General features: G+C 36.8%; 1 protein-coding gene across 1 annotated transcript in view; it reads left to right on the plus strand.

Moving 5' to 3' along the window:
- The window catches only part of CERK (ceramide kinase), a 42,163-nt gene that overhangs the window by 10,070 nt on the left and 6,432 nt on the right, over positions 1–25,661 (plus strand). The window contains exons 3-11 of the mRNA XM_066318603.1: positions 127–249; positions 2,163–2,288; positions 2,795–2,858; positions 6,898–7,043; positions 15,677–15,751; positions 17,239–17,391; positions 18,199–18,304; positions 20,896–20,966; positions 24,970–25,175. Of these exons, the coding sequence (XP_066174700.1) occupies positions 127–249; positions 2,163–2,288; positions 2,795–2,858; positions 6,898–7,043; positions 15,677–15,751; positions 17,239–17,391; positions 18,199–18,304; positions 20,896–20,966; positions 24,970–25,175 (1,070 nt within the window). The remainder of the gene's footprint in view (positions 1–126; positions 250–2,162; positions 2,289–2,794; positions 2,859–6,897; positions 7,044–15,676; positions 15,752–17,238; positions 17,392–18,198; positions 18,305–20,895; positions 20,967–24,969; positions 25,176–25,661) is intronic.

Genomic DNA, 25,661 nt, shown 5'->3' on the forward strand with positions numbered 1-25,661 from the left:
TTTGTGGAAGTGTGTAGTGGATGTTAATTACAGGTCGGTATTTTGGAGATCTTTCTGAAATGCATTTTTCATTTCACAGAACCATCTCATTATGTTGTTTTGGGTTTGTTTTTTTAATTTTAACAGTGTATTATGTGAAGAAAGCCCGAAATCACCGCTGGCGGTGCAGTGATGTGACGTTTTGGTGTGTTGAGGAGCACTTGTGTAATCAGTGGATACAGGCGCTGAAGGAATTACTTGAAATGCAGAGTAAGTTTGAATCAACTGTGAACATTTACACCATCATTTGTACATCAATCAGTGTTATTTTCATATATCTGCTTTTTTTAGCTCTTAAGTGCAGCTTATGCTCAAAAATTGAGGGAGCCAAAAGCTGAACTATTTCCTTATCACTACATTATCTTATATATTCACTAAGTTGTACTGAGTGCTTTAATCAGTTAGGACTGTTAGTGTCGTGTAATTTTGGCTAGATATAAATTATTTTCACAAAATAGAGACACATTGGAAGGTTAGCAGTGGCTTTGAATGACTGTAGCTTTGGAAGAAGTAATGGGCAGATGTAAGCTCCAGGATTTAAGGTACTCCAGAGATGTGAGGTCAAGGGCTGTAGCAATTGGAAGATTTATGGGTCTGTTTCACCTTCCCAGACTCTATCATCAATAAAATGTGTCTTAAGTAGTAAGAGTTCCCATTAATCATTTCTGAGACTCTTGGACATCTACTTCATGGGAGGTTAAAAGTAATGTTGAAGGAGTTATTCCTGAAAGAGATACCTTGATAGATGTCAGGAAGCAGCAGGAACAGATAACTATGACAGAAAGGAGGTTATGGGTGATCACAGCAGAGGCAGTGCCCTTACTGCCCAGTGTTCTGAGCTGAGTGGGCAGAGCAGGGATTGGACCTATACATATAGGTCCAATTTCCAGCTGAGGTGAGATACAATAATTGGGTCCATCCAGGGAGGCCAGAGCAGAGCAGCTGGGGCTGGAGACAGGACTAGGGATGAGATCCCTACAGGGTAGGTCTGAAATACAGAACTGGAGAAGGGATTGGACACAAGTACACCTGCAGTGGGACTCGAGTAAACACTTAAAGCTTACAGAATAAAAATCAGTATTTAAGAACAGGCAGTGGAAGTGTTCTTAATGTTTTTGTTTTGTATACATCACGTTAGATACATTTGTCTTTTTCAAAAAATGGGGCTTGTGCACCCATTCAGCACATTTGTGTGAACTGTGGCCTGAGCAGTCAATTCCATTTGAGTGCAATTGTTCCTTTTATTGGTAACAAATTTATTCAGGAAAGGGAATATATTCTCAGATGGGTGAATAGTGCTTTGAGTTTAGGGCAGATTTAAACCACTCAGTCTATCTAGCTTGGGTAGATTTATTGTAAAATTGTACTGATGTAATAAGTCTGATATATTTTCATTTGAAATTAATAATCTAGAATTTGAGGAAGTACAGATGTTAAGGTTTTTGCCTGTTCCATAAAAAAGGAGGTTTGCTAGGTGCAGCAAGCATTACTGTTTTGTATCTCTCTTAATCCAGAGGTGTAATAATTGTTTTCATTGACACTACTAGTGTAAATCCATAACTGTTTGGACAAATTTGAGATAGTAATAACAAAGGTGCTTTTGGAGGGGGGGAAGGGGTAGCACTTTAGGGCAACTAACACTGTAGGACAAGCACTTGCTGTGCAGCATGTAGTTTTGGGGGACATTCTTAGTGTGACTTGATCACAGAAAGGAAATGGATTTTAACCATGTTATTAAAGAAACAAGAAAGTTGAAATAAATTTATGTAAAAGTATTTTTATGCATGCATCACTTATAAGTGGCTTTGATATTGCTGCTCTTTTTGTCTTGTATGTCCATGATACTCATGTAATTAGAGTAACTCCTGTAGTAGGAGGGTTCTGCAAGAATGACAAGTAAGATTATGAGATAGGGACTCTGAAGAAATGATTCTGAGTTTCATCTGCTGTCTTACTATGTAATAAGAGAGAATAGATGAAGCAGGCCTTTATAGCTCTTTGTTAAAGAGTTACAAGTCTTTTATGATGTGTTTGCTTTGATGTTAATAGGCTTGGGTTTGTGTGGCTTGATGAATTTTTGGTTTGTGTACAAAATCAGTATGCTATGGTTTTCCTTACTGCAGAGTCTAGACCAAAGCAGCTACTTGTGTATATTAATCCCTATGGAGGAAAAAGACAAGGGAAGAGGATTTATGAACAGAAAGTTGCTCCACTCTTCAGTCTGGCTTCTATATCCACTGATGTTGTTAGTGAGTAATGAATACTTCAATTCTTAATAAGCACAGTATCAACTCTTTAAAACATTCCTGACTAGCTAAAGTTCTTTCCTTACTAAGGAAATGAAACAAAGTGGTAGAGAATGTTTTTAAATTAAAGCATAGGTAGCCAGATAAAAGGCAGCATTATATCACCTTCCTGCTTACTAAAATAAAACTTCTGCTGCTCCTGAGCTATTTGAGCTCTTAATAAAATATGCTGCCTTTCTTCTCTTTTTCAGTTTCACAGTTAAAACTAATTGATCATTTGCACAATTTTTACTGAAATATTTTTTCAGTACTGTATGTACTGTGTATGTTTCCTTTAATTCTTTCCTTGGCAAAAATCTTTTGAAACACATCTTATGGACAGGCTGTTTTATAATCACATAGGTAATAGAATCATGGTTATTAACGAATTAATTTTATTATTCTATATTATATACAGCTTTATAGTAGTATTTTTAGTAATAAATTTTAATGTGTTTATTTCTTCATAGTAACTGAACACGCTAACCATGCTAAGGACAACTTATTTGAAGTAAATATTTATAAATATGATGGGTAAGTAACTTTACTTGCCTTTTTACAATTATTTTTGAGCTGATACAGAATGTAATTGGTCTGTTCTTGTCTCTAATTTTAAATGGTAGCCTTCCTTTCTAATACATTTATTGCAACAGCAAAAAGTCCTGGTGCATGTTCCTTTTTGTAGTAGATCCACTTTTAGGAGTATAGAAAGAAAAATAAACTGTTTCACTAAACTTGTTCAACACAATATATTCAAACATAGTATAACAATGTTTGCATGAGATTTGTGTTTAAAAGATGAATGTAACATTAATTCTGCTCAGTTGAGCATTCTGTTATAGCTCAAAAGCTACCCAGAAATGTTTTGTGGTCTTTACATATATGAGTTCAGAACACTACCAGTAGCATTCAGCCTGTGTGTAAAAAACCATGGACTGTTCAGAAATGTTTCAGGTAGTTTCTCTTGCTGTAGATGACTGTTCAATAGTGGCTACATTGTTGGTCTTATTTCCATTTCTTCTTTTTTGAAGTTACTGCTTTAAAATAAGACCTGAGCTGAATGGTGATCTTACATTCCATCATTAAGTCTGCTGTAGAAGCAGAATATTTTAATAAAAATGCTAGTAATTTTAGTTTCCAGTTCATGACATGAAACAGGTTACAACTCTGGAAAAACTTGAAAATGTATGCAGACAAATTCTCATAAATGCAGTATTTTAAAATTGTATCTTGTGCCTGTTGACAGGTATATTTAAACTGGTAAGTTGCAAAAAGAAAACATATTCAGTCTTTTCAGAGTACTTTGGCTGTAGTACTTTGCTGTATACATTGTCTGTGTTGAGTGAGGGCATGAAGTTGAGAAATGGTGTTAGTAAGAAATGACATTCATAGGCTGACTTCTCAGATTTTACCTGCTTTAAAATGACTTGCCTTCACAACAACAGTTTTGTCTATACTGTTATTTTTCTTAATTTTTCAGAAGTTCAAGGAAGGGAGACATCAATCCTAGAAAAACCTAGTTGTTATTTTTCCTTTGCATTTGGTTTGTGATTTGAAATAAGTATATTTATGGTTGGTGAAATTTCAATGCAGAGCAGAAAGGGAGGCAAATGAGCCCATGTCCACTCCTAGCAAATTGTCTTTTACAGCAAGTGGCAGTGACCAATTGTACTGGTATTTAAAGTGGTTTTGGCAAATTCAAAGTCTCGTATCGTAGATTATTTTTTCCTTTGGTGTATTTTTTTTTGTTTTGTCTCTCTAACAATCTGAGTAATAGGCCAGAGAACTGAATCTTTTTAGAATCTTATGATTCTTCTATTCCTGGGCTGAGCCCAAATGGCAGTTTGCTTGGGATCTGCAGCCTGTCTTTCTAAGCCTGACTTTAGTCCATCATGTTGAACTCTTTTTCTGTGGTCAACAGTGATGTTAGGAAGGACGTCCTGAATTAATAGTACTTTTAAAATAACAGATGATGCGGTCACCTGGAAAATTTTAAAAATGATTGAACCACATAAATGTGTGTTTCTTCAGGTTTGGATTCCCTCAGATACAGTAAAAGGTTCTCTGGATTCCTGCATCTAATTGATGTTCAGCTGTCCCTGTAGTCTGGTTCTGATGTGTGGCTTTTCCTTCATTCACTGATGAATTTCTTAGTTTAATTTCTAGATTTCCTATTTGGCAAAGCCATACGTGGAATTCTGCAAGTAGATACAGGATTCTTAATGATAATTGCTTTACTTCTTTTCAAATGTTTTACTTTAGACAGCTAATTTAAATATCTATTTATGTGTGTTTCCTGTTTGTTCTTCCTATTTTGCCTTATAGGAATTTCTTATGGTGAATGTATTCACTTAATAGCTCAGTTATAGAACAGCTTTTCTTTAAGCACAGTTACTTAAAATCCACATTTAGTTTCACTATAGCAGGGTTTTTTGTACATCACTGTGCAGCACAGTCAGAACATGCTGTAGTATCATGCAGGTAATAGCCATGTTTGGAATAAATGACATGGATCACTGTGGTTCCTTAGGCATATGTCTTTTGCACAAACCTTTGTAAAATTGTTTCTGGTTGGATTTTTTTTCCTACTTTTTGAGTTCGTTCAAAGAATGGTTGAGATTAGAAGAGACCTTGTGGATTAGCTTCTGAAGTTCTCTAGCAGATGTTGTTTGCTGTTATCATCTATCTAAGAAGTGAAATGCTTGCCCTCTAGTAAAACAAAGCCCAAGAGTAAGAATCGCTCTAAGATGTTTCTTCCAGACATTTTGCACTGGGAGCTTTCACATGTGCAGCATATGTCTTAATTTATAGATTGGTCTTCTGGTGTTTGCTGTGAATTTGGTTGTGCATATGAGAAGTTCTTTATCATATTTACCTTTGTTTGAGGTAGACATTCATATAACTGTCCCCTCTGAGCCTGGACACAGTGTTTGATATAGAAGATGATCAGAGGGCTGGGGGACCTCTCCTGTCAGAGGGCAGGTCAGGGGAGCTGAAGGAGGGAAGGCTCCAGGGAGACTTGAGAGCACCTTTCAGTACCTCAAGGGGACTTATAAAGACACTGGAGAGGGACATTTTACAAGGGCATTTAACAATAGGACAAGAGGGAATGGCTTTAAATAGAAAGAGGGAAGGTTTAGATTAGGTTTAAGAAAGAAATTCTTTGCTGTGGGAGTGGAGAGGCATTGAAACAGACTGTCCAGAGAAGTCATGGATACCCCATCCCTGGAAGTGTTAAAGGCCAGGCTGGATGGAGCTTTGAGCAAACTAGTACTGAGACAACAGTGACCTTGAACTGATGTGGAAGTTTTTGTTCTCTTAGCCCTGTTTTTTCTGAGTCTGTGGAGAAACATAAGGCTGAAATTGTGGAATAGTGTAGTTAAGCTATGGGAAGAGGAAAAAATTAGAAAAATTGAAAACAAATGTTCTTTTATTCCTTCTCTCTCAGTCTCCTAGGTCTTAACTTAGAGTTGGAGAGTTCACGTTTTTAAGATTGTCCTCACCATTCATAGAAAAAAGATTCCTGGTTTTTTTCAAGCTTCCCATCTGCTGAAAATGCAATAATAACTAAATTTAAATCATCTATACGTAAAAATTAGATTGATTTGTCTTGTGAAATAAGTGCTTATTCTGCAATATGTGTTGCAAATGATGTGAAAGAGTATTAGTTTATGAGTTGGAAATTATTGCTATAGATAACAGTACTCATTCCTGGACTTGTGTGCTAGGAGCTACATACATAACTCTGGATTTGTCATGTGTTTCTTTAAAGTATATTTGAATTAGTTTTTTAGTTAAAGAATGTTTGTGCTCTTAGAAGGCAGAGTGCATTTGATTGCTGTTCATAAAATGTATTCTGCTGTAAAGTCTTTTTACTTCCTAGTATTTGCTTGGCTGTGGACTTTATGCTGAGCTTTAACATGATCTGTGCAGCTGTTGTACCAGCTCTGACCTGAATTGAATTTGTGAAACAAAGTTTTGCATCTGGTAACTTTTAGAACTCTGTCTCATTATGAATGGTTATGTAGGTGTACATGACTTCTGTAAGTTTGATGGGATCTGAATATGTCCAAAAGAAGATGCAGGCATGCACTTCTCTAGATTTTGGCTTTCATCTACTGTATATTCCTATGAAATAGTGTAAAATATACTTCTGCCTGAAGTGGCAAGTATTAACTTTTCCCTTTTTAGTAAAGGTACTCTGTTTCCAGTTTGTGTACTTGGAAAGCTGTATGTACAGTCCTGTTCAGTGTTTTATTTGTGTAGTGAATTTCTACTAATATTTGTCTGTCTGCACACAGCAGTAGAAGATAAAGACTTTTGCAGGTTGCATTCCAACATTTTTTTCCTAATGGTACAAATATGTCAAGGTGCATTTGCAGTTTTGTAGCTTGAAATTTCTCTTCTGCTTTTTGTTAATTGCCTAGTTGATTGTGGGCTACTATATCCTGTGAAAATTGAGGAAGAGCATAGAGCAACTATTTTTGGTGTGCCCAGTGCATGCCCTAAGTAGAACACTTGCTGTGTTGTTTATTGACTGTTAGTGTGCATTCTAATTTGTGTTTCCTGGCAGTGTTGTTTGTGTTGGTGGGGACGGCATGTTCAGTGAAGTGATGCATGGTCTCATTGGAAGAATGCAGAAGGACTCTGGCATAGACCAAAATAATCCCAAAGCATCGTTAGTCCAGTGCAATATAAGGATTGGCATAATTCCTGCTGGTAAGAAAGGGTTAACTTTCAGTTTAATTTATTCATTAAATCTTGAATTTTTTTCTTATTCATAACTTCTTGAATTTAGGCTTAAGTGTAAGATCTGAGCAATGATATTCTATCAAGACACCTAACTAAAGCTGTTTGTATCCATATACTGATCACATGCAATTTTATTTAGGAAGAATATTTTATAAAGGAAATAAAATCTTAATGTGTAACTTCAGAATTTAATTGCTATTTCTTTTTTTGTGGCTTACTGTGTGTTAATATGAAATAAGATGTTGACGGTAATACTCTTCTAAACACATTAAGGAGTGGAATTTAATAAACAGAAATTTACCTGATAAATATTTTTCCAGTTCCAAATCCTCCACTAATTTAGTTTGAATTATAATGAGAATTTACTATGGGTTGGGTAAACTCCAAACAAATGCTAAGATTCCTGGATTCTCTTTTCTTCCATTTGTTCTCACAGCAAGTACAGAGCATTTACAGCTGAGGAACAGTTCTCATTTTCCAGACCAAGCTGCAGTTTCTGCCCCTCGTTAGAGGTGCTACCCATTCACAATTCTCAGTGTCAGCCACTTTTTCAGGCAGTCCTGACTGCTGTCATTTGAGAGAGCTCATTCTTCAAATCGAGGTCTTTCTCAATGTATTATTGTTGTTATTATTGACCATAAAGACATTCTTCGGATCAGTCTAGCTGTTTTCAATCCAGAGTCCCAGCTGTTACCTCATCCTGCCCATTTGGTCCTCAAAGATTCCTGCAAAAGCAGATTAACAAGTTTTCTTTCTCTTACAGGACTGAATTAACTGTTGTAACTCTTTAACAGAATCAGTAATTTTAGGTCTGTAGGAATACACATGGACAGTCCAGTATCCTTTCTATGCTGTTCACTTTTCTTGTCTCATGCTTGGGCTTTGAATTAAAGAACTGGGCATGAAATAAACAGTGTGAGTTTCTGGTTAGAATTAAAATTAAAGCTTCTGAGAAAATGTAGCACAGATTGTAAAAATATACCAAGTGAAGTACAATGTTTGTACTCTCAAGCTGTAGGGACTAATTTTATACTCCTTACATCTTTGTGAAAAATGTACAAATTATCTGAATTATTCCTTGCAAGAAGCTTAATCTTTTATGCTTGCAGTATAATAATTGTTTGGTATCTAAAAGTTACAATATGAATACCCCCTTATGGTTTTTCACCCTCCCACTATATTTAAGTATATTCTGATTTCATTTGTTAAAGCTTTGTATTAAAGTCAGTATGTATAATAAATTTCACAAGAATAGAGCTTGAAGTGTTCTTCTTCTCCTTTTTCTCACTTGGGAAAATTTCTTGAACTAAAGTTTTTTGCTTATGTGATTGGTTTCAGAAAATTTTGGTGATATGACCGTAAGATAGAATTGAAAAACCAGAACCTCAATATTAAGAGCTATTTCTTTGTCCTCAGGAAAGATTAACCTTGCTTTTTCAACATTTTCTTAATGCCTTTTTTTCCAACTGTACCAAAAAAGTGTGATCTTCAATGATATTTTAATTTTGTTAACATGTATCAAGTCACTTCTCTTATATATTTTCATGTTTTGCTTGTTGTGTTTTGTCCACTGTATCTTATGATATTTGAATGTATATTGTATGTTCTATTCCTTGAACTGACATGAGGTACAGCCTTGTAATCAGTGCTGTAGTTCAAATAATTTCTTCAAGTCATTATTCAAATCCCTCAAAATTATTTATCATGATGTGTAAGGAAGCTGGACTTCAAGTTCTATTATTCTATTAATATAGTGTTTGGAAATAGAGAGGATACTATATATCTTGATCTGTTTGTATATTGTATGATATTTAAAATGATCCATTACTGTATATATGGGAAAGTGCTTATTTACTGAAAAAGGTAGTCAAGTCACTGAACAAATCTTGTCATTACAGTGACCTTGAATTGAGTATGACATAGCTAAACCCTCCCTGGAGGCAGCAAGATTTTGGGTTTTGTTCTGGTTTGTATTTTTCCAGCCCATGGTGAAGCTGTTCTCTTTCTCTCTCTCTGTTGATATGATGGACTTCTGGCCATGTATTGACCCCAAAATATTCTCTAGTTCTATTACTATTGCAAGAAGTCTGTTCCAAAAATCAGTGAAATTCTTAAGACCTCTTTTTTAAACTAAACCAACAATCTTGAAATACAGTGTTCAAAAGTAATAATGAAATGCTAATCATACATCTAATAAAACTTTGTCCATTGTGTTCTTTCTACTTCTTTATAACAACCTTTTTTTAAATATCCTAAGAACTTATTAATGTATTGAAAACAAAGAACTACCCATAGTTTAGAGATGAAGATCTAAAGCTCTGTGTGTCTTCTGATACAGAGAGATGGTTTACTCAGTGATGACAGGAATCTGGGGTAAGGTGACAGTGGATGAGTGTTTTCACCTTTTTTATCACTTAGTTCCTTATATCAAGTTGTGTCAAGAGAAATGTGGCAGGTTGTGGTTTGTGGTTGTGATTAAACAGTTTCTGTATTCAAACAAACACTGAATTCAGCAGATTGTCATTGCTCAGAGACTGACAAGTTAATTGTACAAAAGTTCAAAATTACAAAGAGATTTAATGCTGAAACACTCATCTGTGTTGCTGGGTTTCAGTGATAAGCTTTATTTCATGGAATTCCATTGTGCAGGTTCTTTTTTTGAGTGTTGAATACTATTTGTAAATCATGATTCTGACTTCCTGGAGCAAGTCCCTGCTTGGTTCTTTTTTTCTTTTTTTTTTTTTTTTTAACAGTTGTGTCAGTTTCCCAACAGCCTCTTTCCTTAGCGTATCTTATGATTGAAAAATATAATTTATTCTTATGCATTATGGAGCATTTCTGTTAAATAACGTGTGGTTTTGTTGACATGGATAAAAGACTTGTACTCAAATGGCAGTTTTAACTTCTGAATTTCTCTTAGTTGCAGCCACCCTTTAAATCTGCCAGTGGAAATTGACTGTTGACAGATTTGCTGTTAAGAGTACTTAGAGGCTGTAGTGCACCTCTGAAAACTTCTGCTTAGTTATTTCTTCCTCTCAGCCTTAAAAGCACTTTCAGCCATGTGGTCTCACTGCATTGAGACTAGTAATATGTCTCCATGGAACTTAAGAACTCCACAGAACTCCATAGAATCATACCTGATACAGCTTGGACACTGAGGTTTCATCCACATGTTTTAGTATTAAAATTGCACCCTCTGGAGTAAGTCAAAATAATTTGCTGTTCTTATTACACTTGGCACAAAATAGGAGGACAAAGTTGTAAATTGTGTTCCTTTTTAGTTTAAAGGAACTTACTAGATTAAGTACTTTTAATGATCTAGGCAGAAAGAAAAAAAAACCCACTTCACTCTGTGTTGTACTGCATTCATTGCAAAAAAACAAGTCTGCAACCCCACTGTAGGGGAAAATCATAGCACTTGGGAATACTGAATAAAGTATAGGCACAAAATTAGTAACTACAGTGATTTTAGGCTTCTAGTGTGTCCAGATCACTCTGTTCTGGTGGTGAGCTCTGTAATGTTTCAGATTGAAGGATGCAGCATGATTATAATCAGACTGTTGATGTGTCACTGTAGAAGTTAAGAATGCTGAAGACAGTACAGGCTTTTTGTATACAGGTAATACAGGAAAAAGATGGAGGATTCATTCACAAACTTAAAAATAAATTCAAGTCAATAGTTGTGAAGTGTGACTGGACTCATATTGCTGTCATTCAGAGTGTAAAAATTATCTTAAAAATGTGTTAAAGCATAGCAATAAAAGCTATCTTTCTTCTTTAATTACTCCAAGTAATCCGTTCTCAGCCTTCTCAGCTACAGTGCTTGTAATATTTAATGATCTTTGACATTTAGTTAGCATCTCATTTCAGAGTTGAGTATATCCACTTTGAAATCTGAAGTGCATGTTTTATGTTCCTCCTTCAGTATTTTTAATCCATTAAACTTCTTGAAATTAAAGTCTTAGGGCTAAATACTGCGTTTAATATAGTGGGCCTGCCATGGAGACAAGTAAGTCAATATTACTTACTCCTGTGATAGTCATTTCATCTCTAAAATCTGCCATCATTAGATTAATCCATTTTTGCTGTTCTGTGTTACTGAACTTACACTGAAGTAATTATCTACCCAAAAAATCCTACACCAAAGTCCTTCTGGATGTTTCTTTTTAAGCCAGTCTGTTGTTCTGCAGACATTAAACTTGACTCCTTGGTTTCTGTTTGCAGAAAGGAAAATGTATAAAATTTTGAATAGGCACATAGGTGTAAGCTCAAACCCTTCATCTCTCACTGTAGTGGTAGCTTCCCCTTTGGAATGTGCCATCTCCTTCTGATTTAAAAATCTCAGAAAGGTAGTTTTGTAGAATTTTTCAAAATATTAAATGCTATTTCATCCAAAAGCATGCAGTTCCTCTGTCATTAGGCCAGCTTACCTGACATTTTGTCTGTGCAATGACTTCATCGATTATGGATTCACAGTAACTGAACAAATATGAAACCCCCACTAAGGTTGCTATTCTACCTATTTTCACTACAAGTACTGTTCTTCTACTAATTTGTCTGAGGGTTCTGTGAGTGCAGTCAGAGCAATGCTCATGAGCTCTAAAAGTATTTCTATTTCTTTATTAAATTCACTGTTTTCTGTAGGATCAACATCTAGCTGACTTGCTTCTGTCAGCTGATTAGTTTAGTACTTCAGTTGTTTGTAATTTGTTTAGTTTTCCATCAATAAAAGCACAAAAATGAATATTTGTAGCCCACACCATGTGTGTGTTTTGCTTAAAGAAACCTTGTTTTTAAATTAGTAGTCTAATCTTGATTCAGATTATTAAATCTAGCACTTTGACTGACTGTTGTTGGTTCACCGGTCAATGGCATGAACTCTTCCATACAACCAGCAAATTATCTGATTCTGCTTAACCACTTTGGTGGTTTTGTTACCAATTTAAACTTGTGAAGGGGTGTCTGAATATACACGTCTGCATGACTTGTCTGCTCACAAATATCTAGCAATGTTCACATGCAGAGGGGGGATCTATCTGTAGATCTATCTGTGATTTATCTGTAGTACATTCTGTGTAATGCTGTTCCCTCACTTTGCTTTCTTTAATATTGCTTTAGCAAAACTTACTAATGCAGGGTACCTGCTCTTTCCTACTTTAATAAATATCTTGATCGTTCTTCCTTGCAATTGATTAATTAAAAGGAAGGATTTCCTTAATTTTTATATCATTAAATGTATTTATATACAAGATTGCATTTTTCATGGTAGGGAAAAGAACACAGAAGAACTTGCATGTATAACAACTATGTAGATGTATGATACCTCCTAATAAAAAACAGACTTTTGGGAAAATGAGTGCTGTATTGTAAAGATTCAAAATAATTATACCTACTTTTACAAAGACAAGTTGTTGTGCCTTCTCCATATTTCAATTTCATATTTTCAGTGAGTTCTTAATCTCAGAGTATCTGAAATGAAAGCTTTCTTTAGCTGGGAGAATAGAGACATTCAGCCTGTGGTATGTGGTGTGGTGCCACCATCCTTGAAATGTACTGGCCCCACGCACAATGGTTGGTAGTACTAGAGTAGGAGCTGGAGGACAAGCAGAGTAAGCTGCAGCCCTGGTGGTTGGTGGCATATTGGATAAAGGATTTAGTCTCCTTAGTTTTCAGTTTGAAACTGACTTTCAGATTTTCATGCTTACATTTGGTGTCTGCGAGTGAGATGGGCATCTAAACTTCTATCAGGGGGCATCTGGTCGATAGGATTAGTAGAGCCTGTTGATCTTCTCTTCCATCTGTCTGTCACATGCAGATGTCTTGCTTCCTAAGACCCTTCCACTGAGGCCTGTGTGTGAGTGCCTTGACTCAAGCTGAAGCTGCCATCAGCTATTCCTCACAAGAGCTCCTTGGCTGGAACAGAAGCTCTGGCATATTGTCTGCAGTGTAACATGCACACATATAGCTCTGGGTCTTAACCTGAAACTTAATCATTACTTTGCATGCTGATTTTCTTCTCTACTAGCAAACCAATGCCATAATTAGTTTCTATACTGAATATTTTTCTGTCTTTTTTTAAAAAGTGAATTAAGATCCAGTTAGCAAGCAGTCCAGCTACTTTCATCACATTTGCATGTAGTTCTCTGCAACCCATAAAAACCTCCTTTGTTCCTTCACTCAGGCTGTTGCCCTTAAAAATCCCCAAAGAAAATCTGGCAGAGTATATATATAATTTTACTGTTGGTTTAGCCAGAATGACTCATGTTAAGTGGTAGCTATTGTACAAAGTCATGCTCTATGGGAAGTTTCTTGCCCAAACTGAGTACTCTGGCACGTGTTATCTAATATATTAATCATGGCATATTATTCAAGCTATATTTGCATTCTAATCCTGCTTTTTGTATTAGACTTGTCTAATGAAATAACCCAGATTTTGGTGAGTTTGTGTGTGCCTCTGTTGAGAGTGCTGTTTCAACTGTTGTAGATTCCACATCTAGTGAAGATCCACTAATTCCACATCTAGTGAAGATTTCTAATGATCTAGAAATCTTATTTGGTTAAGTATTCAGAAGGATTCAAACCCTTAGTCATCATGAACGTTTCTGTGACCTTTAAATGAGTACTATTAGGTTCACACTTGGTGTGGTGTTAGGGCAAGTTACATTATCTTTCCAAGTGTGTGAGGAATGCCATAGTAATTACATCCATGTAAATAGGTCACTGGTTTGTTGCTCCATGCTACCAGTTCCAAGAGGAAAGAAACCAACGGTGTTTTACTGTTGGTATGTTCCCCAGTCTCCCATTTTAGAATCTCAGAATTAATTCAGACTTAAGTTTTCATTTTAGCCCTTCCTTGCTAGTTAATGAATAGAAATGAAAATAAGTTCTGCGTAATTGCCAGATGAACCAGCTTTTAATTGAATATAGAAGATCACAGGGAGATGAGCCTCTGGTGTTTAAATGTTGCTTGCATGAATTCCCCTCTTCTCCTCCTATCTGTAAGTGTAAAACTGCTTAGAAGTTCTAGGAGCTGAATGCACACAAATCTGGAAGAAATGAAAGATGTTGGATAAAGTATTAGGCTTGTACATTCAGCAGTGGAAGTTTAGGCCAGATCTCAGTGATTGTTTGTTTTTCTTTTCAAAAGTAGTCAGAATTTTCTGTCCATGAGCATAGGAGACAATATGAAAATTGGCAGCAAAGTATAGCTTCAAAACTCCACTTAATATTTTCTGCTGTAGAACTTTAAATGTGACACAAGGTCATCATCTGTGTGCCTTGTCTGCTGTGATACTGAGGGAAATTGGAGTCCTCTGTCCTGCAATGGCATGTGCCTGCAGTGGCACACTGGCACCTTCTTGTACCTCAGCCTTGTAGCGAGAGGTCTATTCAGTCACACCGTTTCTTTGGTTCTGCAGTTCTGTTATATTCTCTTTAATTGGCTCCTGGAGCTGCTACTTGTTCACTGTGGCAGATTGCTGCATAATGTTTTCTTGGTAGAAGCTTCTGTTGTGCCATTCACAGGCAGGGTGAGTGGTGTCAATTTTCTGAACAGGAAAGGATTTTCTTTGCTCTTATTCTTAACCGCTAATGCCCTGACTATTTCCTAAGTGAAAAATAACCAAAAGTGGGTTTTAAATAATGGTTTTTAATTCCTCCATTTTTAGTTTCTATTTTAATTTGATAAGGCCTCAGAAATCAACTACATCGTATTTGAGCTGCTCTTCCACCTAATGTATTGGTAGGAAATCTGAGAACATGTATGTGGACAAAGTTTATCTTTTCAGATATCTACCCTTGGCTCTGAAGGAATTCAGTTTCATGGAAGGGATGGGAGAAACTGTAAGATAAATTCAGAGTTAGGTGCTGCAACAAATACGCTTCTGTATGTCTGGATCTGAATTCCAAGTCTCTGCTGCAGAGTAGGAACCAGATCACTCTTGTTTACCGCAGGGAACAGAGAGAATTGTCCATTTCTAAACAGCTTATAGGTGAAACCTAAAGTTTCCCCCTTTCTTCTTGTAGGTATTTTGCATCAAGACTGTAAAGGTACATCTCTATCCATTTTGTTACCCTATCAGAAACTAATTCCTGAAAGCAAGTATTTTACTAATTTTCAAATAATAAAGCAGAGTAGAAGTTTCTGGTATAAGATGACATCCTGGAATTTAGATCAATACCACAAAAACAGCAGACCAGTCAATTTCTCTTCTTTTCATGAGATCTCAATGAGCAAGAAATCTGAAACAGAGGAGAATCAATGCCTGCCTCATTTGATATAAAAGCTATAATGTAATTATGAAATTTTCTGTGTCAATTAATTTACTTCCCTTCACTAACTGCTATATATTTATTGCTTATATTGTGAAATTTTCGTAGTTTGTATGGACAGCAATAACTTGTATTCATGGTGGGAGAAGAGGAGGAATGTTACAGTTTAAATAATAAAAAAAATAATACAGTATCCTTGTATTTACTTTGTTCCATAAAATAGAAAGAAGCAAACCAAAGGAACATAATCATTTTATTTGGAGGACTGTGCCAATAATACTTGTTTTTCAAAGATACAAATTGATGCCTAGGTTTTTTTTATTTTTCAGGATCAACAGATTGCATATGCTATTCAACTGTTGGCATTTCTGATCCAGTAACTTCAGCTCTTCATATTATTGTAGGTGGGTGGTCGCAGTTTGCTGCTTTGTTATGAAAATGATGAAAGTAGCCCAAAATACTGTTTTCATTTAGTTTTGTCAGTGAAATATAATGTGAACATAATGGCTGAGTTGAAATACATAGGGGTTTTTTCTGGCATTTAAGTCTCTGATTTGAAATACAGGAGGTTAAAAACTGATTGCTTTCTCTGCAGTAATTAATTGTTTTCAAGGGATCATGATATTTCAAAAATTTTGTGCTAAAGTTTTCTTGAATTGTTATTCTTTTGAAAATTGTAAAATGCAATAAGCAGCATCAGTTTTTGGAGTATATCTCTCTTTTTATATATATGTAACTATCTTTGAGAAAGCTTTGAGAAATACATGTACACTTGAATAGTAGTATTTTGTGCCTGACCAGTTGTCCTGGGCAATTCAATATTCCCTTGCCAAGTCAGGGTTATGATACCTTCTGGTATCATTGCTGAGTATCCAACAGTTGCAGTTTTAGGATCTGGTATTGCAAAGATTTACTCATCTGCTTCTCTTACTAACCAATGGTTAACTCTGTTCAGCATCTGTGGAGTTAAGGCCTTTGGACTAGGATTAGAAAGATGTGGCTTTAGTATATCACAGTATTTTAGCAGTGTTAGTAAGTCCCAGAATCACAGAATGGGTCAGCTTGGAAGGGACCTCAGTGGATCATCTTGTCCAACCTCCCTGTGGAACCAAAAAACCGCTAAAATACCAAACAAGGAAAAACCCCACCCCACAACTCCCACCATCCCACACCCACTCCAAAGCTTGCATGAGGAGGACATCAGAGAAGAGGTATACTCTTATACTCTTGTTCTTACGGGTTTCCAGCCCTGAGTAACCTGATCTGACCTCATAGCTGGGCCTGGTTTGAGTGGGAGGTTTGATGGGAAACCTCCAAAGGCTACTTCCAGCATCAGTTGTCCTCTGGTAGTATGACATAGAGGTTTAATAGTACCCAGGAGATGGACAGGAGATACTGCATCACTCTGCTTAGGGAAAGGGGGTGTCAAGCATTGACACAGGGTGCCCAGGGGAGTGATTGATTCACATCCCTGGAGATACTTAGAAGATGTGTAGATGTGGCACTTAGGGACATGGTTTAACAGTGGTCTTGACAGGGCTGGGTTAACATTTGGAATTGATGATTACGATCTAAATAGTTCTCTGACTCTATCCCCTCCTACTTCTACAGGGTAAAGAAGTGTCAATCCTTCATTATACATTTCTATCCTACTGAGCCCTTTCTTCTCACTTAGTGTTTAATGTTTTTAAAGTAGGTGATTAAATTAGTATTAAAAATTATTTTTCCTTTTCTTCACGTGTAAGTAGTGTATGCATTTATGACATATATATTGACATAAATGCAATATGTATTTTCTATTTTTAGTGATTTTGTAATGTTAAAGTTATTATCATGCTTGCAGCTGCAAACAAAATAACATTTGACAGACTTGCACTTCGAATCTTCATAGGTGACTGTCAGCCTCTGGATGTCTCTTCTGTACATCACAACAACACGTTTTTGAAATACTCCGTGTCATTGCTGGGTTATGGTTTTTATGGAGATATATTAAAAGATAGTGAGAAGAAGCGGTGGATGGGTCCAATGAGATACGACTACTCAGGTAATTTTTTTAATTACTACATTCTTTTGTCAGCAGGTAAATATACTGGAGCAGTTGGTTTACTCTCTCCAAACCAACCTTCTCTGAAGCTTGTAAACATCAGAAACAGACTGAACCTGATTTTAAACTCCTTGTAGCACCAAGTATGTTAGATCACATTATATAAAGCTCTGTAACTTTGGGGTTAACATTGAGAGTGGGCTCAATAAAATTGTCTTCAATATGTGCCACCTGTTGAAAATGGCCTAGAAAGTAATAACTTCTCTGTCCCAATAATTTTGACTTTCTTTTTAGTCACTTCAAAATAGGTATTCATCTGTCTTGAATATTTCGCTGATGGAATGAATTGTTAATTTTGCCCTTATTCTAGCACTCATTAGAGAGAGATGAGGGATTTAATCTTGTTACCTAATACTTGGATAAATCCTATGCTAGTGGAAAGTATCTTTTACCTTGTTTGATTTTTCTTGTGCAGGGAAAAGAAGATGCATGAGGAAAATTTTAGTGCAGGCCAATTTTAAGATGCAGCAGTGATATATAGCTAAATTTTTAGGTGTTTTTTTAAAGACGTCAAGTGAAATAATGGCACTTCTGCCAAATGTTAAAACATTGGAGTGGTGCTGTGGTATTTTTTTGTTCCTTACAGTCTAAAACATCGTAAGAAAAAGGCTTCTGAGCTTGAGAGGGGCTATGATTGTTTTGCAGTCTTAAGAGAAGGAAGGAAAGGAAAAATCAAGCAATATATGCATAGATGTTCGCCATGTGGATTTATATGGACTTAATGCTGCATAATGCCTTTTTCTGTAGGCTTCAAGACTTTTCTTTCTCATCATTATTATGAAGGAACAATTGCTTATCAACCAGCAAAACTCACACATGGATCTCCACGAGATAAGGAGAGCTGCAGAACGGGGTAGGATAGTGTTTATCTCTGGTTATTCGGTGTGATTTTTAAAGGCCTGTACATAAATAGAGGTTACAGAACTGTTGGTTTTAATATGAAAACACTTACTCTGAAAGAGATAAGCTTGTAAAAACAATTATTGACTCATTAAAAAGAACACCTCATTTTATCAGGTCATTAAACAAAAATCTAATAAAATTTTGTTAGCTGGTTATCCTCCTCCCTCAATTTAAGTGAAGCAAAATACAACAGCACAGGACCCAGTTACAAGATGCTGAGGATGCTATGCTGTGTTACTACCAAGAAATCAAAAATCAAACAAGAAGCCTTGTAACTTCTACAAATGGAAATAATAATTCAGAAATTCTCAGGTGTTCACATTATAACTGGATCTATTTTGGTAGTTGTTTTAGTGCCTTAACAACAGCTGGCATGGCTTGTCCTGAGAACAAGTCCTCTTGGGAATCAGCCTATTTAGCCTGTTTCTTTGTATACTCCTGTGATGCTGTATGACTTCTGTGTGATATCCTTCACTTGTTTCTTTAGTCAGGAGGCCTGCCTTAATCTCCCAGTGCTCCTTCCATTCTCGTTGCTTTCACCTGCTTGAAGTTACACACTAGTATTTATTACTATTCTTTACATATGAATTTAGCTATCAGAGATAAAGTACTCGTCACAGCACTAAACAGCACAGGATACAAGGAGCCACAAACTCCATCCAGAAACAATAAGGCTGCTGTGATACAGTAGATATCAGACTCAAGTATCAGCTGGAGCAACTATCCAACCCATCAGGTGCCCTCATGCAGGGGAGGCTCCTGATGGAGAAAGCTGTCATCCCAGTCTCAGAAATGGAGTAAGGAATGCCTGGTGCCTCACAGGGGATTTTTTACTTCCTAATAATTGCTGGAAGGGCAATAGGGCCAGGCACAAGCGATTTAGGAGAATCCAGGCACAAGAATTTAGGAGTGTGGTAATGGGGTATTGACAGGCTGGCTACGACTGCTCTGCTGGTCTTGTTACAGAAGATAAAAAGTGGGAATGTGATGGTTGAGGGCACTTTTGGCAGTGGTTACTGTGGGAGTGCAAGGTCTTCCATGGGAAACTGTCCTGGAGTACAAAGAGGCATAGGAAAGTTAGTTGGTACCTCCTCAAAGTTCAAGAATAATCCATTCTGGTACTCAGAAACTTGAATAACCAGAATAGGAAAGCAATTTGGACCAGCAAGGAACTGAGTAGTAAAGACAAGGTGAAAGTGGAATAGGTTACTTTGGAAGAACACAAAAGACATTGCTTAAACATGCAGGAATGAAACTGAGAAAGCCAAAGCTCAGGCAAAGTTGAAATCAGTGAGGGATGTGAAGGGTGTTGCTTCTTATGAAGGGATTATTTAAATACACTGATCATAACAAAAGGCTGAAGGAACTGTGGGCTTGCTGCTTTAGTGGCATGGGGAACGTAGTGATAACATATATCCAAAAGGCTGCATTGTTACTCCTTTACCCCATTTTTCACTAATGTAGTGTCACCTCAGGCCATACAGGTCCCCAAGCTCCTGGATGAAGGGGAAACAGTGGATGTTACATACCTTGACTTTAACAAGACCTTTGGTCCTGTTTGCTGTAGTATTCTTAAAACTAAGATGATGTAGGTAAGTGGGTGGGTGAAAAACTGGCTGGACTACTAGAAAAGTTGTGAATGCCAGGTCTGGCTGGCAGCCAATTAACTAGTGGTGTCCCTTGGGAATACTGGGCCTAATATTGTGCAACATCCTTATTAATGACTGGGACAGTCTCAGAAAGTGTGCTCTCAGCAGTTTTAAGGATGATACCAGATTGGGAGGTGTAGTTTATCTTGAAAGTCAGGGCTGCTATTCAGAGGATCCTCTTGGGCTGAAGAAATGGCTGATAGGAATCTCCTGAAGTTCAGAAGACACAGATGTCCTGTACCTGGGGCGGAATTGTCCCATGCAAGAGTGTTGACTGGATACTGACTGGAATAAAGGCAGCTCTGCCAAAAATAACTTCAGGATCCTGGTGAGCAACAGCTGTACCTGGGTTAGCAGTATGTCCTTGCAGCAAGGAAAGCTCGCCTTATATTTTCTAAGCAGGGGGAAGTCAACAGTCAGGAATGCTTCTTCCCCTGCACTCAGCACTTGTGAGATGGACTGTCTCCAGTATGTCAGTGTCTTTCACTGTTAGAACAGTCAAATGTTGGAACAAGGTGCCCAGAGGTCTGTGGACTTTACCTTCACATATCCTCAAAACTCAGCTGAATAAGACACTGAACATCCTGATCCTGTAGGACCAACTTTGAGGTCTGGTGTGAGAGCAACTTGGATCACATGAGAGATCCCATCCAGCCTGTGTGATCTTGTGGCTCTCTGCTGCTGTTACCTTTGACATCCAGTGATCTTTAGAACTGTACTTAAATAACTGCACTGCCTGCAGGACTATGATGATTCATGCCACATGAAGATTGTCAGTGCTGTGGTGCATCTTGTGATGGGGGAAGATCTTGTATTGACTGGGCGAAATAAAATAGTTGAAATGAATAATAGTGGAGCACTTTCAGGAATTGAATGGTGTTTTTGTTTTCAGATGTCACATTTGCAAGAATAGTGAGAAACAGCTGGCAGAACAGAACAAGGAACATGGATTAAAACATGAAGGTAATTAATCACAAAAAGTAAAATGTGATAGTATTATACAAATTACTCTTTTTCAGAAGATATCAGTTCAAGTGTGCACATATTTTGTTTTTTTAAACATTCTGAGTTACTTGATAATCCGTTGTTTCTTTCAGTTTACAGAAAATGTGTAAGTGTCATCGCCCCCCTGTACTCAGCACTAGTGAGGCCACACCTTGAATCCTGTGTTCAGTTTTGGGCCCCTCCCTTTAAGAAGGACACTGAGATCCTGAAACGTGTCCAGAGAAGGGCAAGAGAGCTGGTGAAGGGTCTGGAGCACACGTCCTGTGAGGAGCAGCTGAGGGAGCTGGGGGTGTTTAGCCTGGAGAAAAGGAGGCTCAGGAAAGACCTCATCACACTCTACAACTCTCTGAAGGGAGGTTGTAGCCTGTGGTGTTTTCTCTCTTCTTCCAGGTTACAAGGAACTTACCTTAAATTATGCCAGGAAAGGTTTCGTTTGGATATTAGGAAAAATCTCTTCACAGAAAAGGTTGTCAAGCATTAGAAAAGGCTGACCATAGAAGTGGTGTCCCAGAAGGGTTCAGAAGACACAGGGTTGTGGCACTTGGGCAGATATGGTTTAGTGGTGCTAAATTGACATTTGAACTCTAATTTTAGAGGTCCTTTCCAAACAAAATGATTCTATGATACTATGATTTTGAGTATGTTAAGAACATCTAAGGTATCTTCTCCACCCAAACCTCAGAAAATTCTGACAAAATTGTACTAATTACTTGTATATATCAGTGTGTTTGATTTCTTTTCTTTGGGAAAAACAATATTCTGTGAGCTAGGACAATGGGCTTTTGTGAGAAGAACTGAATGGATAAACTGAGCTGTCATTGAAGGAAGCAGTTCATTAAGATAACTTTTAGAATAGATCAGGATTAAAAAATTGTGTTTGTTAGCACAAATCTCACCCTAGTATGAGGCTGTGAACTTGGGCGACTAGTAGCTGATCTAGTAGACTTTAGTATTTCCATACATCCCACTAATACTCATTATAAATGATAAATGAGATTTCTGTCCTCTTTCTCTAGTTATGCTATCCTTATTCTCTTTTTTTCCACGTTCTAACCCATGTGCACACTTGTGTGGGTTTTTTTTCTAACCGGCATAACTTTTCCTTCCTCTCGTTTAAACAACTGTTTATAGTGGTTTTAAATCTGCCTTTTTGTTACCTTTCATCCAGCAAAGGAGCTGCTAGAAGGCTACAGGTTAGTTAGCAATCAAGACAGTTTTAGCCAACATTGCACATGACATTAAGCAACTGATTATCTAGAATATGGTTTACTTTATTCCATTTTATTTCTGGTAGCTGGCTTTCTTTGCAGTCCAGTCTCTTATCCATGCAGTACTGGTAAGGAAACAATATAATAGCTACTTTTGATTCACAATGGAAAGGATTTAAAATCTCTGCTTCAGATAAGTTTTTCACTCAGGAGGGTGTCTTGGCTAACTCCTTCATTGTGCCTGCTAGATTTGTGTTTGGTTCAGAGAAGTTTAGAAAGATGCTTGATGGGTTGTTGCTGAACATATTTCTTTGTATTGTGCAGGAGTCTCTGTGCGTGTGCTGAGTAAATGTTGTGTTAGTACTTTATGCTGATTCCAGCAACTTGCAGTGTGTACACAATAGGCCATTGAAATGAGTGCCACTTATGCACTCCTTGCTTATGACTGCCCTACTGTAGAATATTTTGAGCAAATAATTTGTGCTGTTACAGTGACACACACTGCAAAATGGTTATGAAAACAGTTGTTCATTTAAAATGTGATTGATACCCTGACTTTGTTCTTTGAACAGTGGAGGTGTTTTTGGGTAACATGCTGAGATGTATACCAGATGGAAACCATCTATTACTGTAACATAAATAAGCATTTTACCTTAAGTTATTTGAGACTTATTTACTACACTGAGCATGCTGAAAATGTTAATACATATCTAGACACACTGATGGCTAAATCACTAATGCTTCATAGAGAAACAGCAAAAGAATTTATCAGTAAAGGGAGATGTTTGCATTCTGTTGTTTGTGTATCAGAAAATGCCTGTTGTTTCCAGTTCTAGTAGTTTATGTTCTGTTCAGTTACCTTCATCTCAGAGCAGGGTCTTGTCATTTGCCTGCAGCCTGAACAGTCATTCTATAGTCTGACATTTAGGTATGTCTCATCTCTCTTAAGATGCGCATTTTGAATCTGATTTAAATTACTTCTTTCGGTAATGTCAAATTTGAAAGCACCATAAAAAGATCAGCAGTAAAGCAAGCAATACTAAAAAGCACTGTGGCAAATGAAGCAAAAATGTTGAATTTAAAAACTGTGGGTTTTTCTTGCTATTTCTTATTTGTTTCTCAGGAGATAGAGAGAATAGTCTAGACAGAAAAATTATAATGAAGTTTTTTTGTTTTCTTTAAGTCTTTTGTCACACCATAAGCTTACATGGTTTTTTTTTTCCTGGAAACCTGGTTTTCTTGATTTTGTTACTAGAGAGTGGATAGTAAGAAGCTTCAATGAATTCCAGGAAACAAGAGGAGTTCAAAGAGTGAAGAACAACTACAAAATACTTTGGAAACAATTTTTTTCTTTTTGTTTTTCCTGATGTATAGAGCTTGGAACATGTCAGTTCAAATGAATGCATCATAGACTTCAGGTTCAAAATAACCTAGGCAATTGTAATGCTGATTCTCTAAAGTAAACATGAAGTTCCTAGAACTGAGACAATAAGGAATATCAGAATTTCAGGCCATGAAATACATAGCATAAACACCATCTGTAATCCCATCAGAAAAGCACCTTGAAAATCACTGTAAGTTGGCCAAAATGGGAGGAACTGAATAATGTTAGATGTTCAGGTCCATACCAGTTAACATTCCTCAAAGTCTCTATCTTGTTTACAAAGACAAACTTAAATATTTTTTGTTCACTCTTTAATTTTATCCCTAATGGCACTTCACTCTTAGGCACTCCAGTCTTAAAACAAAATGTCTGTCCATAGTCTATTCTGCAGTCATTACTTCTGTGGAGTTGTTCATTTGAAATGAGTCCACTTATACTCGTAGGAGAAAAAGAGTGTTATGGCTGCTCTTTGGCTTTGTTGTTGTTGTTGTGGTAAGGAAGACATTTAAGTGTAACCTAAAACTAAAAAAGGCATTTTTCATGTATTTTTATCCGGATTCAAGATAATACAGCTTAGGCAACAACTCTGCCTTGCCTGCCAGTGCTTCTTTGTTCTAGAAAATTCCTCTGTTTCCTGGTAGTATCACAGCCAGCACACATTTAAACTTAGTCTGGATGTAATCTCCAACAGAGTTTCAAGGTATTGAAAAGAGGCTTTGTGTTTTTTCCCAGAAATCTCTGATGATTTGCACACAGGAACATTTCACTCTGTTAATAATTCTAATCTTGGGACATTTGGGGCTAGAGTGGACACTAGTATATCAGACTCCTGATATGCTTCCTGCTGGTCCTTGCTGCACACTGAGTCATCCCTTCCCTTTGACTTTTTAAAAACATTAAGTTGCTGTGCCGAGGCAGAAGAGGAATATTGCTTTAGAAACCAAATACTAAACTACACTCTTTGCATCATTGTTTATTTGGGATTAAGAAGTTGAAGAGCAAAAATAGAATTAAAAAAATTAATCCCTCTGAACTTTCACACTACAAGAATTGTAACTTGCCTCTGTCTTTTCCCTTCCTATGGTTTTGCAGGTTTTCCCAAAGAGCACTGATCCTGAATTTGATATGCATATGCCAGAACAGGCAAGCAGCTATGGCAGATAGTCACAGTCTGAAGGGAGAAAGCAACTTTCTCTATTGGTGTATGAAAACAGATAGTTAGAAACATGATTTTGAAATGTAGTTTATTTATTGACAGTACATGAATATGCCCAGGGAAGACTTTTAAGTTGCTGTTGATTGCTTTTTAGTGCTCTTGTGAGTAGATCAAATGCTTACCTATCTCCGTGTCTTTGTTGATGTGTTTCAGAAGGTGAAGAAGAATGGAAGGTTATAAAAGGGAAATTTCTAGCTATCAATGCAGTAAATATGAGCTGTGCCTGTCCACGAAGTCCAAAAGGTCTTTCACCAGCAGCTCATCTGGCAGATGGTTCAGCAGACCTCATTCTAGTTCGGAAATGCTCCAGATTTGACTTTCTACGGTATCTTGTCAGACACACAAACCAGGATGATCAGGTGTGTATTCCTTTGGACAGTGAATTATACAGAGTCCTTCAAAGGTGTAAATATTGATATTCTCATAGGACAGAAATAATATCTATAAAGCAGGTTTGTATTTCAAAAATGTATACATTTTGAGTGATGCAATCTCAGAATGAAAAAAATAAAAGGCAGCTCAAAATATTTTACCAGTCAACTCCTTGGCCACAGCATTCTAAGAAAATTCCACTTCTGCCAACTGAATTCAGTTTTGTAACATTTTTTGTGTATTTGCTGTTTAAACAATATTTAAAGTTATTTTATCACAACTGTGCCCTCATATTGTTGTCATGAAAAACTGCTCATAGCATGAAAAACTACTCACAGCATGAATAGCTGAGGTAGGTGTGGTGAAGAATAATAAATCACTTTTGTGAGCTGTATAAAAATGTGATTTAGAAGAAAGTTAACAGAACTGCAATTTGATTGTAAACTGCAGGCTTTTAGCAGTATTTTACTACA

The sequence above is a fragment of the Sylvia atricapilla genome, chromosome 5 (assembly GCF_009819655.1).
Source record: "Sylvia atricapilla isolate bSylAtr1 chromosome 5, bSylAtr1.pri, whole genome shotgun sequence".
NCBI classification, from domain to species: Eukaryota; Metazoa; Chordata; class Aves; order Passeriformes; family Sylviidae; genus Sylvia; species Sylvia atricapilla.